This window comes from Lytechinus pictus, chromosome 5 (assembly GCF_037042905.1).
Source record: "Lytechinus pictus isolate F3 Inbred chromosome 5, Lp3.0, whole genome shotgun sequence".
Lineage (NCBI taxonomy): Eukaryota > Metazoa > Echinodermata > Echinoidea > Temnopleuroida > Toxopneustidae > Lytechinus > Lytechinus pictus.
Window position 1 is genome coordinate 30,723,996 of NC_087249.1, and position 19,152 is coordinate 30,743,147.

At 36.1% G+C, this 19,152-nt stretch overlaps 1 protein-coding gene across 1 annotated transcript; it reads left to right on the forward strand.

Moving 5' to 3' along the window:
* The first annotated feature begins 1,941 nt into the window (after positions 1–1,941).
* Positions 1,942–18,272, forward strand: LOC129261564 (amiloride-sensitive sodium channel subunit alpha-like). Its single transcript, XM_064100234.1, has 10 exons — positions 1,942–3,289; positions 3,868–4,080; positions 4,723–4,829; positions 5,706–5,869; positions 6,398–6,605; positions 7,767–7,839; positions 8,897–8,954; positions 10,557–10,630; positions 11,084–11,159; positions 17,486–18,272. Exons 1-10 carry the CDS (start codon positions 2,895–2,897, stop codon positions 17,642–17,644), a joined length of 1,527 nt encoding a protein of 508 aa, XP_063956304.1. The 5' UTR covers positions 1,942–2,894; the 3' UTR covers positions 17,645–18,272.
* Positions 18,273–19,152: the final 880 nt, after the last annotated feature.

Consider the following 19,152-nt stretch of genomic DNA (forward strand, 5'->3'; position numbering starts at 1 on the left):
AATTCCAAATATATACACTTTTGCAGGTCTATAAAGCTACATGTAGGTATTAATAGAGATGCGACATAGTCGCACTGAACTATATTGCCAGCAACGAAGATGGGGTAATATGCCGGTGAAACAATATAATTGAGAAATAATGATTTGATTTTGCAGTCTACCAATAACCTTAATTATCTGATGGGTGTGGGGGGTATAAAATCAAGGTGGTAATAGTAAATGAACGAATATTGACAAGAATGGACATCTATAGGCATATTGGCAATTACGTAATAATTAATGGAAATGGCTGTTTGCTTTTGTATTTAGATTTAACGTCTTCGCTGAAATGGGGAATTATAAAAACAGTAAAAAGTTGGCATACACACGGTTATGTTTTATAAAATCAGTCAAAAGGGCAGAGAATATGGTGAAGATTTTGTATTATTCTGATTGAAAAATACGAATGATGTAGAGCTTTTAAGTTGCCATTCTGTAAAACTCAATGTTGGAAATCAAGAGCATCCAATGTTTATCGACGATAAATGTAAGAAAATCGTCTTTTCTTGGTTATTGATAAAGACTCAGCGCATAATGGCAGATCAAAGGGGAATGATATCTAACGAAAGAACGAAGCCCCCCCCCCCCCTAGATTTAATTGCTCTTCTCAAGTAATATTCAAATGCCTTTTTTCTTTCAACTTTTACGAAATAAATATATATATTTAAGCTCGATGCAAAATCAATTAATCTCAATAAAAAGTTGGATCCCCATTTTCGGTCCAGAAACTCGCGACTCTTGCGAAATTTACGTAATGAGCATAATTAGCATAATTCTCCATTTTAGAAACTCAAAGGACTCAATGATTATACGGTACCCTTTATAGGTTCTTTTTATTGCCCAGTTACCTGAGTACAGACTATTTGGCAAATAAATTTTCGGCACACTTATCGGGAAAAGTGTTTTGTTTTATTGTCAATTAGCTGTTTAGTTTTAAGACAACCTCCACTTTAATTGATAGCCTTTAGCAACTTTGTTATGTCATTATCGAAACTAATACATTTATTGTTCATAAAGATACACATGTGGTTTTCTTCTGCAGAAGTTAATAACCAGTAGCCTTTTATATTGCTCCAATACTCTCAAATTTCGTACGTCATGTCCATGTCTCTTGTGTTATTCCATATCCTCCTCTCTCCCTCTCTCTCAATCCCTCCCCCACTCTCTCTCTCTCTCTCTCTGTCTGTTCTCTCTTAACTATAAAATCATAAGAAGGTCGATATCATTGCGGACCAATTTAACTATCAGACATAAATAGATGGAAATCTGACAAATCTCTGCCTCGCAACTATCTACCTATCTATCTATATATCTATGTATCTTTTCAACTATCAATCAATTTTTTATTGATCGATTGATGTAAGTTCCTCATCTCTTTCTTTATCTCCCTCAGTTTCTCAGCAACACTGTTTTCTATCTATCTTCATCTTCTCGTCATCATCCTCCTCACTGATTATAATGGGCTAATGCCATGCTATTCATATAAAAGACGAGGGGTGATGGTACTAAGTAAAAGTGCATACGAAGAACATTAATAGTAATTGTATTCAAGCCAATATAATCCCCATAATTGCTAATACCTCGGTCACATTTGCTCTACGGCGGCCGTAAGGCGAGTCGAAAACAGCCGTTTATTCATTTTTATTCAAACCACCTATATTTAGCTGGTACAAAAAATGTTAAAACGACTGTTTTCGACTCGCCGTACGGCCGCCGTAGAACAAATGTGACCGAGGTATAACTGATTGATTACTGATTGATTGTATATCAAACAAAAAGCAGCGTTCAGTTTTGAAAAAAACTGACAAGGTGTAAATGCTTAAGAATGAACGTCTGAAGTGAATACATGAAGAAAAAAATAATCAAGATATTATCGGCATATTTAAAATGAAGGCCCTTTGTGCATTTCGTAATTTTTGTAACTGTGAAATATTCATATGGCTGTGTTTTGCAAACCAGTGAGCTTGTATTTCATACTGAATCCAACTTTTCCGTTCGCGATTAATATCTTGCATACAATGAAACAAAATGTATTACTCATTAAATGTGTAGAATCTTTATAATTTTAATCATATAGATAGAAATAACAGAAAGATGATCTATACCGTGTTTAAAGAATTATGTGTAAATACGTTACAAAAATAGGTAGGATTACAATACATATCCACGGACAGATCCAGGAGTTTTAAATGGAGGGGTGGGGTATGTATCTCCCGAAAAAATTGACACCCCCCCCCCCTCCCCGAAAAAAGCTTTTTACTTTCGACTTGCGTATGCGCGACATTTTCCATTACAATCATTTTGTATGGCTTTCAAAAGGGGGATCCGGCTACACTCTGGTCAAGAAAAAGGATTCATAATTTACCAAACTAGAATTTACATTTACGCCGACTGTCGATTGTGATCGACGATGATTTAGGAGGTTGGGCTGTGTGACAGGCGCTCGTATACATGTAGAGGCAGGCCTATATGGTTTGAAGGAATGCGACACAGCGCGCGTTAGATGCTGCGGAAATAACTCGCTCTTTCTAAAATGAGGATAGTCGCTTCTCAATTTGAGCGTTTAACACCGGTCGTGCCAGTGCAACGTGGGGTTTATCAAAATCAATAACTTGGTTTGTTGCTGTATTTTAGCTTTATGGATGATAATTCAGCATGTCCCAAGGAAACTTTAAGTAACTTGAATCTGGAACTTTAATTGAAACGTTCCTCTATGTGCCGACGGAGCTGAATACGCTTGGATAGTTTCGGATATTCCGAATCAGTAGTAGATGTAGACATATCATCTGCTACTCTATAAGATAATCGATATAAATTTTAAAAATATAAAATCTTACTAAAACGCCAAGAGCAACATGAGTTCCGACAAATTCGATGATGACACTGTAGGTGAGGCGGTGTGCGACTTCGGCAAAGACACCACCGTTCACGGAGTCAGGTACATGATCGCCCGAGGTCATTTTCTCTTCCGTCTGTGCTGGCTCGCCATCGTCATCCTCGCTTTCGTTCTCTTTGGTATGCAAGCTACCAACGTTTATAGCGATTACGCTGCTTCCCCGTATTCGACCAAGATAGACATCGTCCAGACGACCTTCAAGGCCTTCCCTGCCGTGACGGTTTGCAATGTGAATAGGATTCGGAGATCGAGGCTCTACGATACGAACTACGAGGGGCTGATTGACGTCGATGATATGTTTATCTCTGGATATTTAGAAGACGAGGAATCGGTCAATATGACAGAGAGAGTAAAGTAATTAAACCTTCTCAAAACATTAAGAGTATAAAGTTGGTAAACCATTCATTCATTATTATTTTCACATTTCATAATAAATTATTTTAATTTGAACAAATACATCATGTGCATGACATATGCAGATTTTAACACGCACCAATAAAATGGAGAAAAAAAAGTAGAGGGTTCTAATAAAAAGAAAAGATTAAAAAATGTGGGCCCCAATCGATATTTATAATAATAATAACAATACTAATAATGATGATAATAATAATAATTAAATATATATATATATACGCACACACATATATTAGGTAGAAATAACACAAGAGCTGGATTCCCAACAACCCCTCCGAATCATGTTCGCTTCTGTTTATCGACATGCCCCTATACAGTCTCAGAAAAATAATGTTACTACAATTTAGTTTTCTTTTTCTGCAAGAGTATTGTAACAGTCAAAGACCAGTGCCTTTCAGCAATTCAAACAAAGGATTCACTGGAATTGTTAGAGCTGACACTTCATGCAGTAGGCCCTAAACTGATGAATTCCATGAAATTATGCTCTTTAATTGTTTTCTTATTTTCTTTCGCTTTAGTGAACGTGAGGTCGAAGAAAGAGAGGGTGAGATCTGGTCTAAGGTGAACGGTCAGTACGACTGGATGGGGTTTTATACCGCCTCTCAGGCCGACGACTTCAGCGACCTTATCAATGTAGTGAACCCAACGAAAGAAGAGCTGACGGGATACGGACATCAGTTGGAGAGGTTTCTCATTCAGTGCACTTATGATCAGCAACCTTGTAATGCAAGGTAAATACTAATCATTCCAAAGGGTGACTGACGGTGTCGACCAAATACGTCGACGTCATTCTTAGGACAGTTATAAGTAATTTTTTTTTATCAAGCAACACATAGCCTCGGCGACAAAAAATTGTCGCTGCCAACCACATACAACAAAAACCTTAAGCTAAAATAGGGACTTCATAGGACGTCCATGATTGAGATTTAAAAACTTGTGTAAGGGTAGCCGTAGGTCTAAGTATTGTGTTTGAACATTTCGGAAGATTGCGTCTGCGTTTAGGTGTGTAGTCCAGAAAAAAAGATAGATGAATAAACATTGTCTTCGGAATCATGTTTTTTCCTGAAAAGAATGGTCAGAAAATGTTTCGCCGGAGAATTAACAGTTGGAGTGGTAATTGCATTTGCGTAGAAAATTTGACATGAAGATGGGCTCGCTTATCCTTTATAAATCAAAATGCTTTAGTTCAAGACTAGTCAATTCAATCTAACCCATTTTCACTTGGCTTTAGTACAATACAACATTCATGCTGTCTCAATCTTTATCACCCTTTTTATGATTACTTAATAAACTTAACAAGAAGTTATATATATTTACTTTTCTTTTCAAATGAACTTATACGTTGCTTACGTCATGTTGTTGTTTCTTTTTAGTTCTAAATTTGAGGTGTGGCAAAATCGATATTACGGAAATTGTTTCACTTTTAACTTTGGTACAAATGGAGATCTGATTTCAACCAGCAAGACGGGAGCTTTGAATGGTAAGAATTACCTTTCGTGACTGTTGATTATTGTGTTCAAATGTCTAACAATGCATACTTTAAAGAGCAAACATACAGACATTGATAACAATGATACTGGACATGACGTTAATTTGTCTGAATTCGAATCGAGCACCGAATTCAAAGTGATATCTGCTTGAAAGAGAAGTTTATAATAATTACACTCTAAATTACAGGGATTTAAAATAAGTCCAGATGGACTGTAGCTAGGGACCAATCGATTTCTGAATTTAGTTTTAATCCTAACGACTTAAATTTAAATCTCAAATGATTTAAATTTAAATCTTTCGAGATTTAAAAATGAATCTTAAGGATTCAAACTAAATCCGGAATTCGATTGGTCCCTAACTACAGTCCATGTGGACTTGTTTTAAATCCCTGTAATTTAGAGTGTAGGGACATGCGAGAAGCATGAAACAGATATTACGAAATCATCTTGAAATACCGACATCGAAGGAAGATCATCGAGGAAATATATGCTTTTGTGATGGTGTACTTTGTGTGATGGAAAGGAACAACAGCATATCCATTTTTTTTTTTTTTTTTTTTTTTTTTTTTGGGGGGGGGGGGGCAATTCTGTTTTTATAACATCTCGATTTTTCATTGTTGTGCCCTAACCCCCCATACTAGGTCGCATCGAGTACCATCCTCCTCTCCCTTGTCACTTTTAGGTCGGCATATCCTCATATCAAAATATCAAGTCGCCGTCCTTGCCCCCCCCCCCCCCCCAGGAAAAAAAGAAAAGAAACATGTAGAAATCGTCACCAAGCTATTTGCACGGTGGCTCCTGAATTTAAACAACATATTAAAACCAGTATTTAATGATAATATTCCAATCAATTTATCTTTATACAGGTTTACATCTCACTTTGTGGGTAGAAGATGATGAATACATGGGGTTTCTATCACCGTATCGGGGGGCAAAGGTCACCATTCATCCTCAAAATATACTTCCGCTTCCTGAAGATGAGGGGATCAATGTTGCGACTGGAATGGCGACATCTATAGGCCTTCGAGAGGTTAGTTCACTCTATAAAAGTTGTCTCGTGACATTTGGGCCTAGATCTCATTCTGAAGGGGATCATATACAGCTTCTCTGTTTTGTTTGGGGTTCTTTGAATAGTTATTGGCAGTACTGTGTACGTAAAACAGGAGTAAAAAGAATAAACTTTTATTTTCAAAATCCGGCATGCTAAATTGCTGATAAACGTAGATTCTTGAAGGGTCTTTGGAATGGGAACCAGTCATTATGTTTCCCAATCACTGTAACATGGATTTTACATTAACATAATATCAATATTATTTTGTATAATAAGGAGGTTCAACGTTTCACTTAACATAATGAATATGTCTGGTCCAGTAAACAAACCCTGTGGTACACCAGCTGGTACAAAGTACCAAAAAATATGATAATTGACGTTAAAACAGAGGAATGATTCGAAAAAATAAAGATAGAGACTCAGAATTGAATAAAAATATATATTTATGATTTTGAAAAGACTGGTTATATTTTTGATTTTCTTTCTTCTTTTTGTTTTATCTACCAGGAGGTCGTAAAGCGTTTACACGAGATGACGAGTTGCGTAGAAGAAAATGGCGAAGGCACAAACTTCACAGTAAGGAACAACAGCTCCAGTTATACCGTTGCGTACTGCCTTAAGTTGTGTTTTCAACAGAGCTTGATCAACAGATGTGGCTGTGTAGATGGAATCCTTCTAAATTATACTCATTGCGATGTCCTTAACACTACTCAACGTAAGCCCAGACTAAATTGTCATAGGCAAATATAATTATAGTATAGTTAGTTTAGAAGAAATTCTTTATATTTCCAAAAGGACCTGCATTCCTAGCTGTAATAGTCCAATAAAAAAAGAATCATTATGCTAATCATGGTGAAACCTAGTCAAAGTGTTCGCCCTTATCAATAAACCTGGGATATTAAGATTCATTATGTTCCACGCTGTGATAGCGTTTGGAATATAGTTTGTATTTTGTGTATGCCATTCTTAAATATGATTGAGTAAGTTGAAATTGGATTTAAACTTGAATTTAATCAAATTGAAAGTAAAATCAGTGTAAAATTTTTGTTAATGTCTACTTCGATTGCTCTTTCTCATTGCCTTTACTGTTGAACAAAATCTAAGTGATTCATTGTGACATTAGTTTAAAAAAAATAATTCTATAACAAGGTAAACGTTTTAAAAAAACTTCCACAATTTAGATAAATTTGTAATCTTACAAATCGCTTAATTAAACTCTGAAATGAAATCTAACAATGACTGAGGCCCTTTTTTCATCTCTGTCAAAATACAAATTACATCTACGGATCTGTCAAAATTGCAATCACTGCAATTTACATAAAAATATCTCGGAAGCTCTGTAATTTTCGTAAAATAAAATGTAAATGATATTTTTGTGTATTTGCTCTTCCAATTTTCTCCGTTTTTTACTCAAATTGAGCTGCACTTGACTTGTTAAGCGACAGACACCCCCTGAAAATAAGCCACCATGCTTTGACATTAGGAGGCGCAATAGCTCAGTCGGGTATACAGAGCGGGGGTGTCGGTTTCTGGTGACCCGGGTTCGATTCCTATATACTTGGTGCGCTAGTGCCCTTTGGTAATTTACCAGGTCCCTCGTCCATCGCGTCGGTCCTGTGGTTGCTTGCTAATACCTCGGTCACATTTGCTCTACGGCGACCGTACGGCGAGTCGAATACAGCCATAATTATTCATTTTTATTCAAACCGACTATATGCAGCTATTACAAAAGAAAATGTTAAAACGGCTGACTCGCCGTACGGCCGCTGTAGATCAGATCTGACCGAGATATTACTAGCATCCATGCTCTCTCAGCAATCAGGAACCATTGACCATATAAAGATTGATATTTGGTTCTTTTTTTTTCTTCGGATAGGAAATTGTCTATCCAATGTACATGAACTCTACATTAACAACAATCTGGACTGCTACTGCCCTCTACCGTGCCAGTGAGTCTCATCATTTAGTGCTTCAGTCACACCGACGAAACCGATCAAAAATTATTACGTTATTACCGATGAAACAGTCGGTCTGGAGTAGATGTGACTGCGACAAAACGATTGTATGCATATTAGTGGCGGATCCAGGATTTTCCAAAAGAGGGGCAAAAACAACTCGATCAAATTGACTAGACCAGTAGTCAGCTGGGTGCAACTGATATGTCTAGTCGCACTTCTGAATTATATTCTAGTCAGAAATAACTCTATTCTAGTAAAATACTACAAGAAAACAGTCACATATGACTGGAATAACAGTTGCACCCAGCTGACCCTATTAACTAGTCATTTTTGACTGATTTGTTTTTGAGAGTGTTTGTTTTTGTTTCGATAAAAAAGTGACAACCTCCCCCCTCCCCCCCCAAAAAAAAAAAAGTTTATTCCCATTTTCGTATGCACATTCTCCCCACAAAAGGGGGGGAAAAAATGTGTCTCTCAAACGATGGGGGCAAGGGCCGGATGTGCCCCCCCCCCCCCACACCGACCAGGATCCACCACTAAGCACATAACGGGAGTCATGATCGATGAAAAATAAAAAGTATTGTATGACAATGATTAATCTAAAGTTAAGTTAAAGACAGTAAATTTTAAAAGTCAGTATTATTGATGTTGATTTTCATAAATACGATGGTGAGGATAACGATCATAGGTGTCTTGATGATCGTTGTAATTTATGGTGTGATGTTGTGTTGTATATTTCATTTACACTATTTCTCTTCGATGTTATTTGTGTATTTTTTACAGACCGCTGTAGCTTTAAAACACCTAGTAGTATAATCTAGGCATTCTTTTCAACCAAAATGAAGTTGCCCGATAGAGATATAAAAAAAATATTCACGCGTAATAAATTTTCAAGTATTAATTTTTTCATCCAAATTGCATAATTATCGTACTGATTTTAAGAATGATAGTAAACCGCTCGTGAGCATAATCCCTAAGAAAGAAATGCTTAATTTTGTTCTTTCCTCATTTTCAAAAGTATAATTTTTTTTTGTCGTATCGCGACCAGGGAAAGAAACTTCAAGAAAACTATATCATCCATTGACTGGCCGTCAGACAGATACGTGGTAAGCAAACCGTTCAATATACTTGTGTGGTGTGAATTACTGAAAACCTCCAACAACAAAAGTTATTATTATTGTGATGATAATAACGATTATGAAAATGGACAATAATATTTCAATGATATGAGTTATGAAAGATACTAGTGGTTAGGTTAAAATAATGAAATCAATGTATCAATAGGCTAAATAATAATAATGATAATTTTGATTACCATCATCATCACCATCATGATCATAATCATCATCATTATCACCAAAATCATCATCGACACTACTGCTGCTACTACTAGTAGTACTACTACTTCTACTATTACTACTACTACAACAACAACTACTACTACTATTATTATTATTTGTTTTGGCGTCACCTGTGCCTGGGAGGCGAAAAGCGATCTGAATCACTATGACCCGCAGGTCTCTCCTCCCGATATAACTGATTGGGGGGAATGCAGGTGGACCACTACACCGGGGTTTCCCCCTACTCTTATACGAATAGTGATGTGGGTTCTTAACGTGCAAAGGTGGTTACTCTCCTCTACACGGGGCCTCCATTTAACGTCTTATCCGAGGGACGGAGTGTTTTCCATTGTAACATAGCCTGCATCTATGAAACATGGGAGAGACGTTTACACACAACGCACTGGCTTCAGTCATCCGCCCGGGGTGGACTCGAACCCACGATCTTTGGTTCGACGGGCAGACGCGTTACCGACTAAGCCAACACCGCTCTCGATGGACTACTACTACTTCTACTACTACTACTACACTCTAAAAATATGGGGTAAAAATGCTCCTTGAGGGTAATTATGTGTCCAACCAACAATGGGCATTTCTTTTGAGCATTTTTATTTATCCATTGTGATGAAAAGTTTGCCCATTCTAAAGTAATTGCTGCTTATTCTTTTAATCTTACTGGACAATATGCTTCACGCATTCGGTAAAATACTGCCCCAAATTGGTTGGACACATAATTACCCTCGTGCTGGTTGAAATTTTACCAAATATTTTTTTACAGTGTACTGTTACTACTACTACTACTACTACTACTACTACTACTACTACTAATAATAATAATGATAAAACAAACTAATGGAAACATGATATGATGATAATAGATATTATTTCATCAATGTCCTGTATAGAGTACCGAAGCGATGACGTCAGTTGCCATGGTGCCATGAAGGTCTGGATCTACTGACAAAATGAACCCGCCGAATGAAAGCGTGCGTTCCTCATAGGAGAAATGGCTGCTATCGCAATTTGATCGCTTGCAACCTAGTTTTCAGACGAGCCAGTTTCAAATACAAATGTGTACAGACGATCGTCAGCTGCGACTCTGTTTAGAACCAGCCCGCCATGACACTATGGCAACTGACGTCACACTTCGGTTCTCTATTCCTCTGAACAGTACTAAAAATGAATATTCCTGCCAATCATGCATGCTGCCAATCATTCCACTTGGGTCGAGTGCAGTACAAAACGGATCAATATCTTATTTCAGAAAATGTGGGATTTCATAGGAAACACCTTCATCATTTATGTAAATAGATGTATTGTATAATCACTATTTCATTGTGTTTTGTAATTTCTTTCGTTGCATTTAAGGACCATCTGACCACCAGATTTACCGGACATCCTGATATAAGACGAACGCTGATAGAAGATGAAGGAAGAGCGAAGTACGTTATGATTTTATGACTTTATGTACCCCCCCCCCCTTCAATATTAAATGCTTTATGCTTTTCGATATGATATAATATTGTAAATTCAATCCTGATACCAGCAATCCCCAAGCCATGCCGGTTAGGCAGATGAGTGAAAATATGGCAAATTTCCCCCTATACACCCTCCCCACACTTGAGTGATGTAATGGTTTACTTCTTTTTAATGAATATCAATCAAATCTATACTGTTTCTTGCAAAGAAAAAATTATTTGTGTATGTATGTGTTTTATTCCATGAGGCGCAATCTTTAATATCCGTTTTCATCATTCAGAGAAACCGTCAATGACCATGTCGAGTAAAGTATACTTAAAAATGTATGCACCCAACGTTGGAAATGCTGAAGAAACGGTCGGTATGGCAAAATATCTAACATAAAAAAATTAATGTTGGTTATTTGTATTTCTCAGGCGAAATCTTATACGTCTTCAGATATACTATGAAACCCTTAATAACGAGGTCGTGGTGCAAGTGCCGAGATACTCTGTAAGTATACCGAATAGACAAAATTATTTTTATTTACTATGGGACGATTTACTTGTTGGTTATACAGGCCCCCCCCCCCTTTCTTTGATGTGTAATCCGTACACCATACATTATATGCATGTTACATGTATATATAAAATACAAATTCCTCTCTGTCGAAGAAATCACTGTTTGGGAGAAACAAACTTTGCCACCCTATAGTATAGGAATTCATAAATGATAGAATAACTACATGTAGATTACTCGATGAATAGATGATTGGAAAGATATCTCGCACAATTCCTTTTGTTTGATGACTAAATTTTGTTCGTCTCTCTTTCTCTAGTTTTTTTTGTGTGCACCTCTCTCTTATGAGGTGTGTCCAGATTTGCATTTCATTTATGCTCTGTGTTTCATTCCACTCTTACCTTGATTTGGTGAGTTAGATCCACTGTTATATTCACATGCAAGAATTTGTCTAGCAGAAACATGACTGTTGCTACCTCTACTGTATGTTTTACACCTGTCGATCCGATGTCATGACAGTTCATGTGATGCATTCATATATAAATTAAACAATGATTGGTGTATTGAGGAGGTCTATGTTGTTAGTAACGTCCAGGACATGCACTTAACTCGTTAGTAACTGCATTCTTAATAGCTGTATTTATTTATTTATTTATCAATACATTAACAGCTTGCTCACTGTGTCGACCTCAACCAAATACCAGACTTTTTGGTTTTGTATTGTATTATTGATTATATTCTCGTGCGCATCCTTATTCATTATTTATTCATTATATCCTCAGGCGTGTACTCTCTTGATAATTTTCTTTCTGTTCCCTTTCAGGAACAAATTGTAGTTAATTGCTTTTTTTAGTGATCCAGACTGTCTCCAAGTAGGCAACACTCCTAGCAATTTCTCCTTTAGCCAGCCACCCCTCCCCCTTTTATGTGTTTGTTTTCATCCATGAATATGCACCAGATTTTGTCTTTAACCTTAAGAACTATCTTTTCTTTTTTTACTTTGATGTATTGTCCTTATCGTGTCTTTATGTGTCCATCCCATATTAGTCCAGGATAGGCCCCATAGACAAGGGGTCGAACCTTGTTTTTTTAGATATACAATGTTTTTTGATGGTTTCTTGTCAATTCGAGGGTGCTGATTCCGAATCTGAATGATGCCACTCTTGTAACCTTGAGCATTTTCCGCAAATGGGCAAAATCCAATATGGCCGCCAAAATATGCAAATTACCCATGAAAATCATAAAATTGCCAATACATTTAGCTATAAAATGCATGTAGTTGTTGTGCAGAAGTGAAATACCAATTGGAAAAGCGACATTTGACAAAATATTTATTTTATTGATATTCAAAATGGCCGCCATAACCCCTGTATACTTTATTATGTAGAATATGAATGGGGAAAATATTTTTTCAGACAAGAGCACTATTATTGCATGTGATTGTGACCTGCGAGTGGACTACTGTCTGAAAACATGACTATTAACAAAACTTTGTCATTTGTATGCTATCTAATGTGATAAATGCTGTATTATGATATTCAAAATGGCTGTCATAGACCCCTTATACTGTGTACAATATATAAAAGGGGACAAATGATTTTCACAACCTTTGAATTTGTTTGACTTTAAAATGCCAATAACTGCGAAATATTGGTGTAACACTGTCTGACAACAAGAATTTCTAACGAAACATATCATTTCCCTTGCAATTTCGGTAATTATGCTGCATGTTGACATTCAAAATCTGTATTATGAACAAAGCGAATGAAGAAACTAATTTTCACAAGAGTAAAAATAATAAAATGAATGTAATTGTAATCTATACGAGTTAAATATTGTCTAAACACATGAGTTCTGGCGAAACATATCATTTCATTTTTCATGTATGAGATAAATGCTGTATTGTAAAATTCAAAATGGCCCCTATGGGCCCTTACAGTATTATCTACAATGTAAATGGGGACAAATACTTTTGAAAGAATTAGGATTTGCCTGACTATGAAATCCATATAATTCTGTTGTATAAGGAAAATATTGTTTGAAAACGTGATTTTTTTAATGAAATATATCATTTCCTCTCCCATAGGTGATAAATACTGTATTTTGACTTTCATAACGGTCGCACAAGCCCCTACAAATTCTGTAACATGCGTATAGGGAAACTAATCAACACCAGAATGAGAACCACAAACGCACGTAACTGTGTGATGTATAGGTAAAATTTGGTCTTGAACATGATTTCTGACTAAATACATCACATAATGGTTGAGAAGGTAATAAAGGCCTTACTTTGAAATTCAAAATTGCTGCCATAGCCCAAAGTAGTATGTACATTGTAACTGGGGACAGATAATTTTGACAAAATTGTTACTATGAAAATGGCTTAATTTTGATGTAAGTGTTAAGTATTGTATAAACCCAATGATTTCTAACGAAATATATCATAGCTTGTGACATAAAGGTGATGAATGCAGCCTTTTAAAAATGAAAAATGGCCGCCATAGTCCCTTAACTTAATATGTAAAATTTGAATGGGGAAAGATAATTTCCACAAAGAAACATATTGCAGCCATTTTGAAATTTAAATATATCATTTATCACCTAAATAACATAAGAAATGATCTATTTAGTTACAAAATCATATTTTCATACGATATTTCACTCATACATGCAACACCATTTAGTCAAGCAAAGCCAAATTCTGTTAAAATTATATGTTCCCATTCACAAAGTACATAATAGGCCTACCGTTAGGGCCTGTAGCGGCCATTTTGACTTTCAAAATACATTATTTATCACCTACCTGGCAGAATGAATGATATATCTTGTTAGGAATTATGTTTTCAGACAATATTTTACTTTTAAATCACAATTATATGCATGTTATGGTGCTGACTCATGTGAAAATTGGTTTCCCAGATCGATTGTACATAATACAGTCAATGTCTTTTGGCGGCCATTTTGAAAGTCAAAATACAATATTTAACACAAAATATGAAACCCGAATAATATATTTCGTTGCAAATTATATTTGAAGACAGTATTCCACTAATTTACCACAAAAAAATACGTTTTAGTGCTCACCTTGTGATTGTTTTTGTCCTCTCTCACATCGTAGATCATAATTTTAGGGCCTTTGGCGGTCATATTAAATATCAAAATACAGGGTTTATCATATACATGGGATGTTAAATAATAAACTTCGTTAACAATAATGTTTTTAGTCAGTATTCCACACGTTTATCTCAACAAAATGCATTTTAGTGCTCACTCTTGTGATTTTTTTGTGTCACCATTCACATTGTACATAATAGTGTTAGGGCTTTTGAAGGCCATTTTGAATATCAAAATACAGGATTTATCACATAACTGACATAACAAATGATATATATCGTTAGCAATCATGTTTACAGACATTGCTTCACTCAAAGATCATAATTACTTGCATTTCAGTGCTCAATTTTGTAAATTAATTTTCCACATTCATATTGTACAGGGGTCTATGATGGCGGCCATTTTGATATCAAGAAAATAAATATTTTGACAAAAATCGTTTTTTCAGATATTATTTCTCTCCGGCAGCACAATTGCATGTACTTTAAAGCCAATATGTGGACAATTTTATGATTTTCATGGGTAATTTGAATATTTTGGCGGCCATATTGGATTTTGCCAATTTGCAGAAAATGCTCAAGGTTACACGAGTGGCATCATTCAGATTCGGAATCAGCACCCTCGAATTGACAAGAAACCATAAAAAAACATTGTATATATAAAAAAACAAGGTTCGACCCCTTCTATCCTGGACTAATATTTTCCTTCTTTCTCTGTCAACATGGTCAACGGGAGTCTTGTATCATGTTTTTTCCACTTTCACACCTAAGGAGCAACTCGATTCTCAACCTACACCATGGCTAGGATGAACACATTCTCATCCCAGTCTTTAGAGCATGGTGAAGCTATTAATAACCATTCCTTCTTGTTACAGCACAGGTCTGACGACCGCCCTCTTGCGAATGATGACCTACTTGATACACATACAACTGATCGATTAAATCAACAAACACCAGAATATCATTATCATATTGACCCTAACGACACTCTTAAAATACCATCAACATCCAAATATTTCACTTTAAATCAATTTCTTCAAAGCTGCTCACATAACAATGAAACCTTCTCCATTATTCATATCAATATCAGAAGCATCAACACAAATTTTGATCAACTCCAAAACATGATCGAAAACACTCAACTAAATTTATCTGTGATAGGATTGAGCGAAACTTGGTTGCGGAATGAACCCCATCCAATTCATAACCTGGAGGGCTTTCAATTCTTAAATAACAATAGAAAAGATAAAACTGGTGGAGGCGTAGCTATGTATATTAAAATAAATTTAAATGCCACGACATTATATGACCTGAATATAATGCATCCATCATTTGAAAGTCTTTTTGTAGAAATAACCACATCTGAAAAATAAAAATATTATTATTGGTACTGTTTATCGCCCTCCGGGATGTCCCCATGCTGACTTTATTACATCTTTACAAACCATATTGTCCTTGGTGGCGATGATGTTCGATGATAGCGGTTGTGCCACTATCGTACCTACGGGGGGGGGGGCAGAGGGGCAGTCTGCCCCCCCCCCCCCTGACGAGCCACCGCCCATGCAAAGCCACCACCCATGCATGTATCCCTGCTCCCCTGACGAGCTTGAAAGACCTTTTTGCCCCCCTGACGAAAATCCTGGAAAATCCTAGGTACGCCACTGGTTGTGCATGATGGTGATAATGATGATGATGGTGATGATGATGTTTGCGGAGGTGTTTGTCCTCTAACATTCTAAGAAATAAAGACTGTTTTATTATGGGGGATTTTAACATAAACCTGCTCAATGCAGAAGAAAGCTCGCTCTGTCAGGATTTCTTAGACTGCATGTACTCACACTCCTACATCCCACTAATCAATAAACCAACCAGAATAACCAACACATCTGCTAACTCATAGATAACATTTTCACTAATCTAGAAGGGCAATGCACGTCAGGAATATTATTGTCAGACATACATGACATAAGCGATCACTTCCCGGTTTTCTCACAGATTTCTTTTCACAAACATGTTACCTCACAATACACAGCAGGATCTCGCAAAGCAACCCAAGAAAATATGAATAAATTAAAAAATAGTTTAGGACTTTTGGACTGGTCTAATGTCTTGGAATGTCTAGATCACCACAACCACCGCCATCACCATCACTATCATACTCGTCATCATCATCATCATTCTTGTAATCACCATCGCCGTCGCCGTCGTCGTCATTGAGGAGTTTTCACACATCGACGTACGGAGGATTCAATTACAAAAAAAATGTATTGTCAAATGCACTTACCTTCACAAAGAACAACCAAGAAGTCTTTATCGAAAAAAACAAAATGGTGAATCAAAACTGCAGATCAGTCCTTGACTCTGAACAAACGACATATTTGCGATTTTTCGTCAGCTCCGAAACCTACACTGCAAAAACACCGGTGTTGATTTAACACCAGCCCGGAATCTATATATGTCCACACCAGAGAAGTATTGAAACAACACCAGTTTGGAATCAAACCCATGTTGTTTTAATACTATCACCACAACCACCGCCATCACCATCACTATCATACTCGTCATCATCATCATCATCATTGTAATCACCATCGACGTCGCCGTCGTCGTCATTGAGGAGTTTTCACACATCGACGTACGGAGGATTCAATTACAAAAAAATGTATTGTCAAATGCACTTACCTTCACAAAGAACAACCAAGAAGTCTTTATCGAAAAAACAAAATGGTGAATCAAAACTGCAGATCAGTCCTTGACTCTGAACAAACGACATATTTGCGATTTTTCGTCAGCTCCGAAACCTACACTGCAAAAACACCGGTGTTGATTTAACACCAGCCCGGAATCTATATATGTTCACACCAGAGAAGTATTGAAACAACACCAGTTTGGAATCAAACCCATGCTTTTTAATACTAATTGATGTTGTAGAAGCACCTATCTGGTGTTAGACCGAAACCAAACTGGTGTAATTTAACACTTCTCTGGTGTGGACATATATAGATTCCGGGCTGGTGTTAAATCAACACCGGTGTTTGTGTAGTGTAGGACGAAACTTGCTGTTTCGGTTCACCAATTTTCGACAAAGACCTCCCAGCTGTTCTTTGTCATTTGACGGGCCTTTTCAATACATTTACTGTATTATTGAGTCCTTCATACGTCACAGAGCGAAACTCCATATTATCATTATTATCATTTTTCTTCTAGATCCCGAACATCCTTGGTAACTGGGGAGGATTGATGGGGCTCTTTACAGGGATGTCGTTCATCAGTGTATTCGAAGTCATCTTCTTACTGCTACGTGTATCCAAGATCTCTTGTGAAAAGTTGTTATTTCCCAATCGAGTGCAGCCTATTAAAACATGATTGATATCTGAGGTTGGGTTATAAAAGTATTTCTGGAAAATTGTACGTGTTAATATTAATTGTTATTCTAGCAATATGAGGATAGTGCAACCCGTATGAGGAACATATTAGAGGGAAAGTTTAGCAAGTTTACTTAATGTATTATTTATATTCAGTATGTGTAACAGATGCGAAGTTCCAATCAAGATCTACTATTTGGGATGCTCTGAACTCTTACACACTTTTAAGAAGCAAATTTAATCTAATATGTTTTAGGGGATTCACGTTATAACACTGTAAAAAATGAAGTGCTAATTTAGCACTTACAGTGCTTGTATAGTGACTGCACTGTAAGTGCTAAATTAGCACATCATTTTTACAGTGAATACTTGTTACGATGTTACAGTTATATAGGTGTATCTTGAAACACACATGTTGTATTATATATTCTTACATAATTTCTGTTTTTTGTAATATATTCATTTAAAAAAGAGATAGAGGATTTAAAAAAAATAATTGCTTGCGTATTTCTTTTACAAAACTAAATCAAACAAATACTAAATGTGTGTATGATTACCGGCTCTGTTTTATTAGTTGCCGTAGGAAATGTAACACTGACATCGGAGAATTAAAAAATACAGTATATATGAAAAAAAATAGATTCCCTAATTATTTTATGCTTGTAAACCCTTCATTTTATCCCAATGACACCCTGAAAAAACAATGATCATAAACTTTTGAAAGCAATGTATGATCGATTACACCAATGACATGACACTTTATATGTATCCTGTCATAGAGACGTTTGTTTTATGCAGACAAGCAAAATACGATTGGAACTTTCTCTAGTGTTTTTCGCTTCTTCCCTATTATAAGCCGTAAAGCAAATATTCCTGTCCATTTCAACAATTGATCAACTTCCAGACATTTCTACATTATTCAGAACATCAGGGGCCCGTTTCACAAAGACATACAACTATGTTAACTCTGCTATTATTCTAATTACTATGGAAAGCTTGATTGTGATTGACGATTGAGCGCTGTGACCATGGTAGTTGTCATCCATAATGGTAAAGTTAGAATAGTTGTATCTCTTTATGAAACGGGCCCCCCACACACATGAAAAGAGGTTGGAATACCAAAACCCAAAATACATCCATTTCAAAGACACAAATTAAAATATTCCCAGTGTTTCGCAATATACAACAAGAAGTATTTGATTTCCATTTTTTGGAAACACAATAGCTAATTTTGAATCAGTATACAAGCCTCTATTTCATGTATTACTTATCGCGATTTTATTGGGTTGTGGCTTTTTGCATGTCAATATGATTTTGCAATTAAGTTTTTCATATAAAGCTTTCCGATAAAGCTTTGTGAAATCCACACCAATGCGTTATAAAGTTCATTATATATAATATGTTACATTTTATTTTTTTTTACATCAAGGCAAATTCATTTATCAATATATTCATAATATTTACTCCCCCCCCAAAAAAAAAAAAAAAAAAATAGGTAATGTAATCAAT

Excerpts from the sequence above, each read along its gene's own strand:
- LOC129261564 (XM_064100234.1), top strand. The coding sequence starts at position 2,895 with ATGAGTTCCGACAAATTCGATGATGACACTGTAGGTGAGGCGGTGTGC. Across the intron at positions 3,290-3,867 it reads AATATGACAGAGAGAGTAAA|TGAACGTGAGGTCGAAGAAA; the intron begins GTAATTAAACCT and ends CTTTCGCTTTAG. Across the intron at positions 11,160-17,485 it reads TGCAAGTGCCGAGATACTCT|ATCCCGAACATCCTTGGTAA; the intron begins GTAAGTATACCG and ends TTTTTCTTCTAG.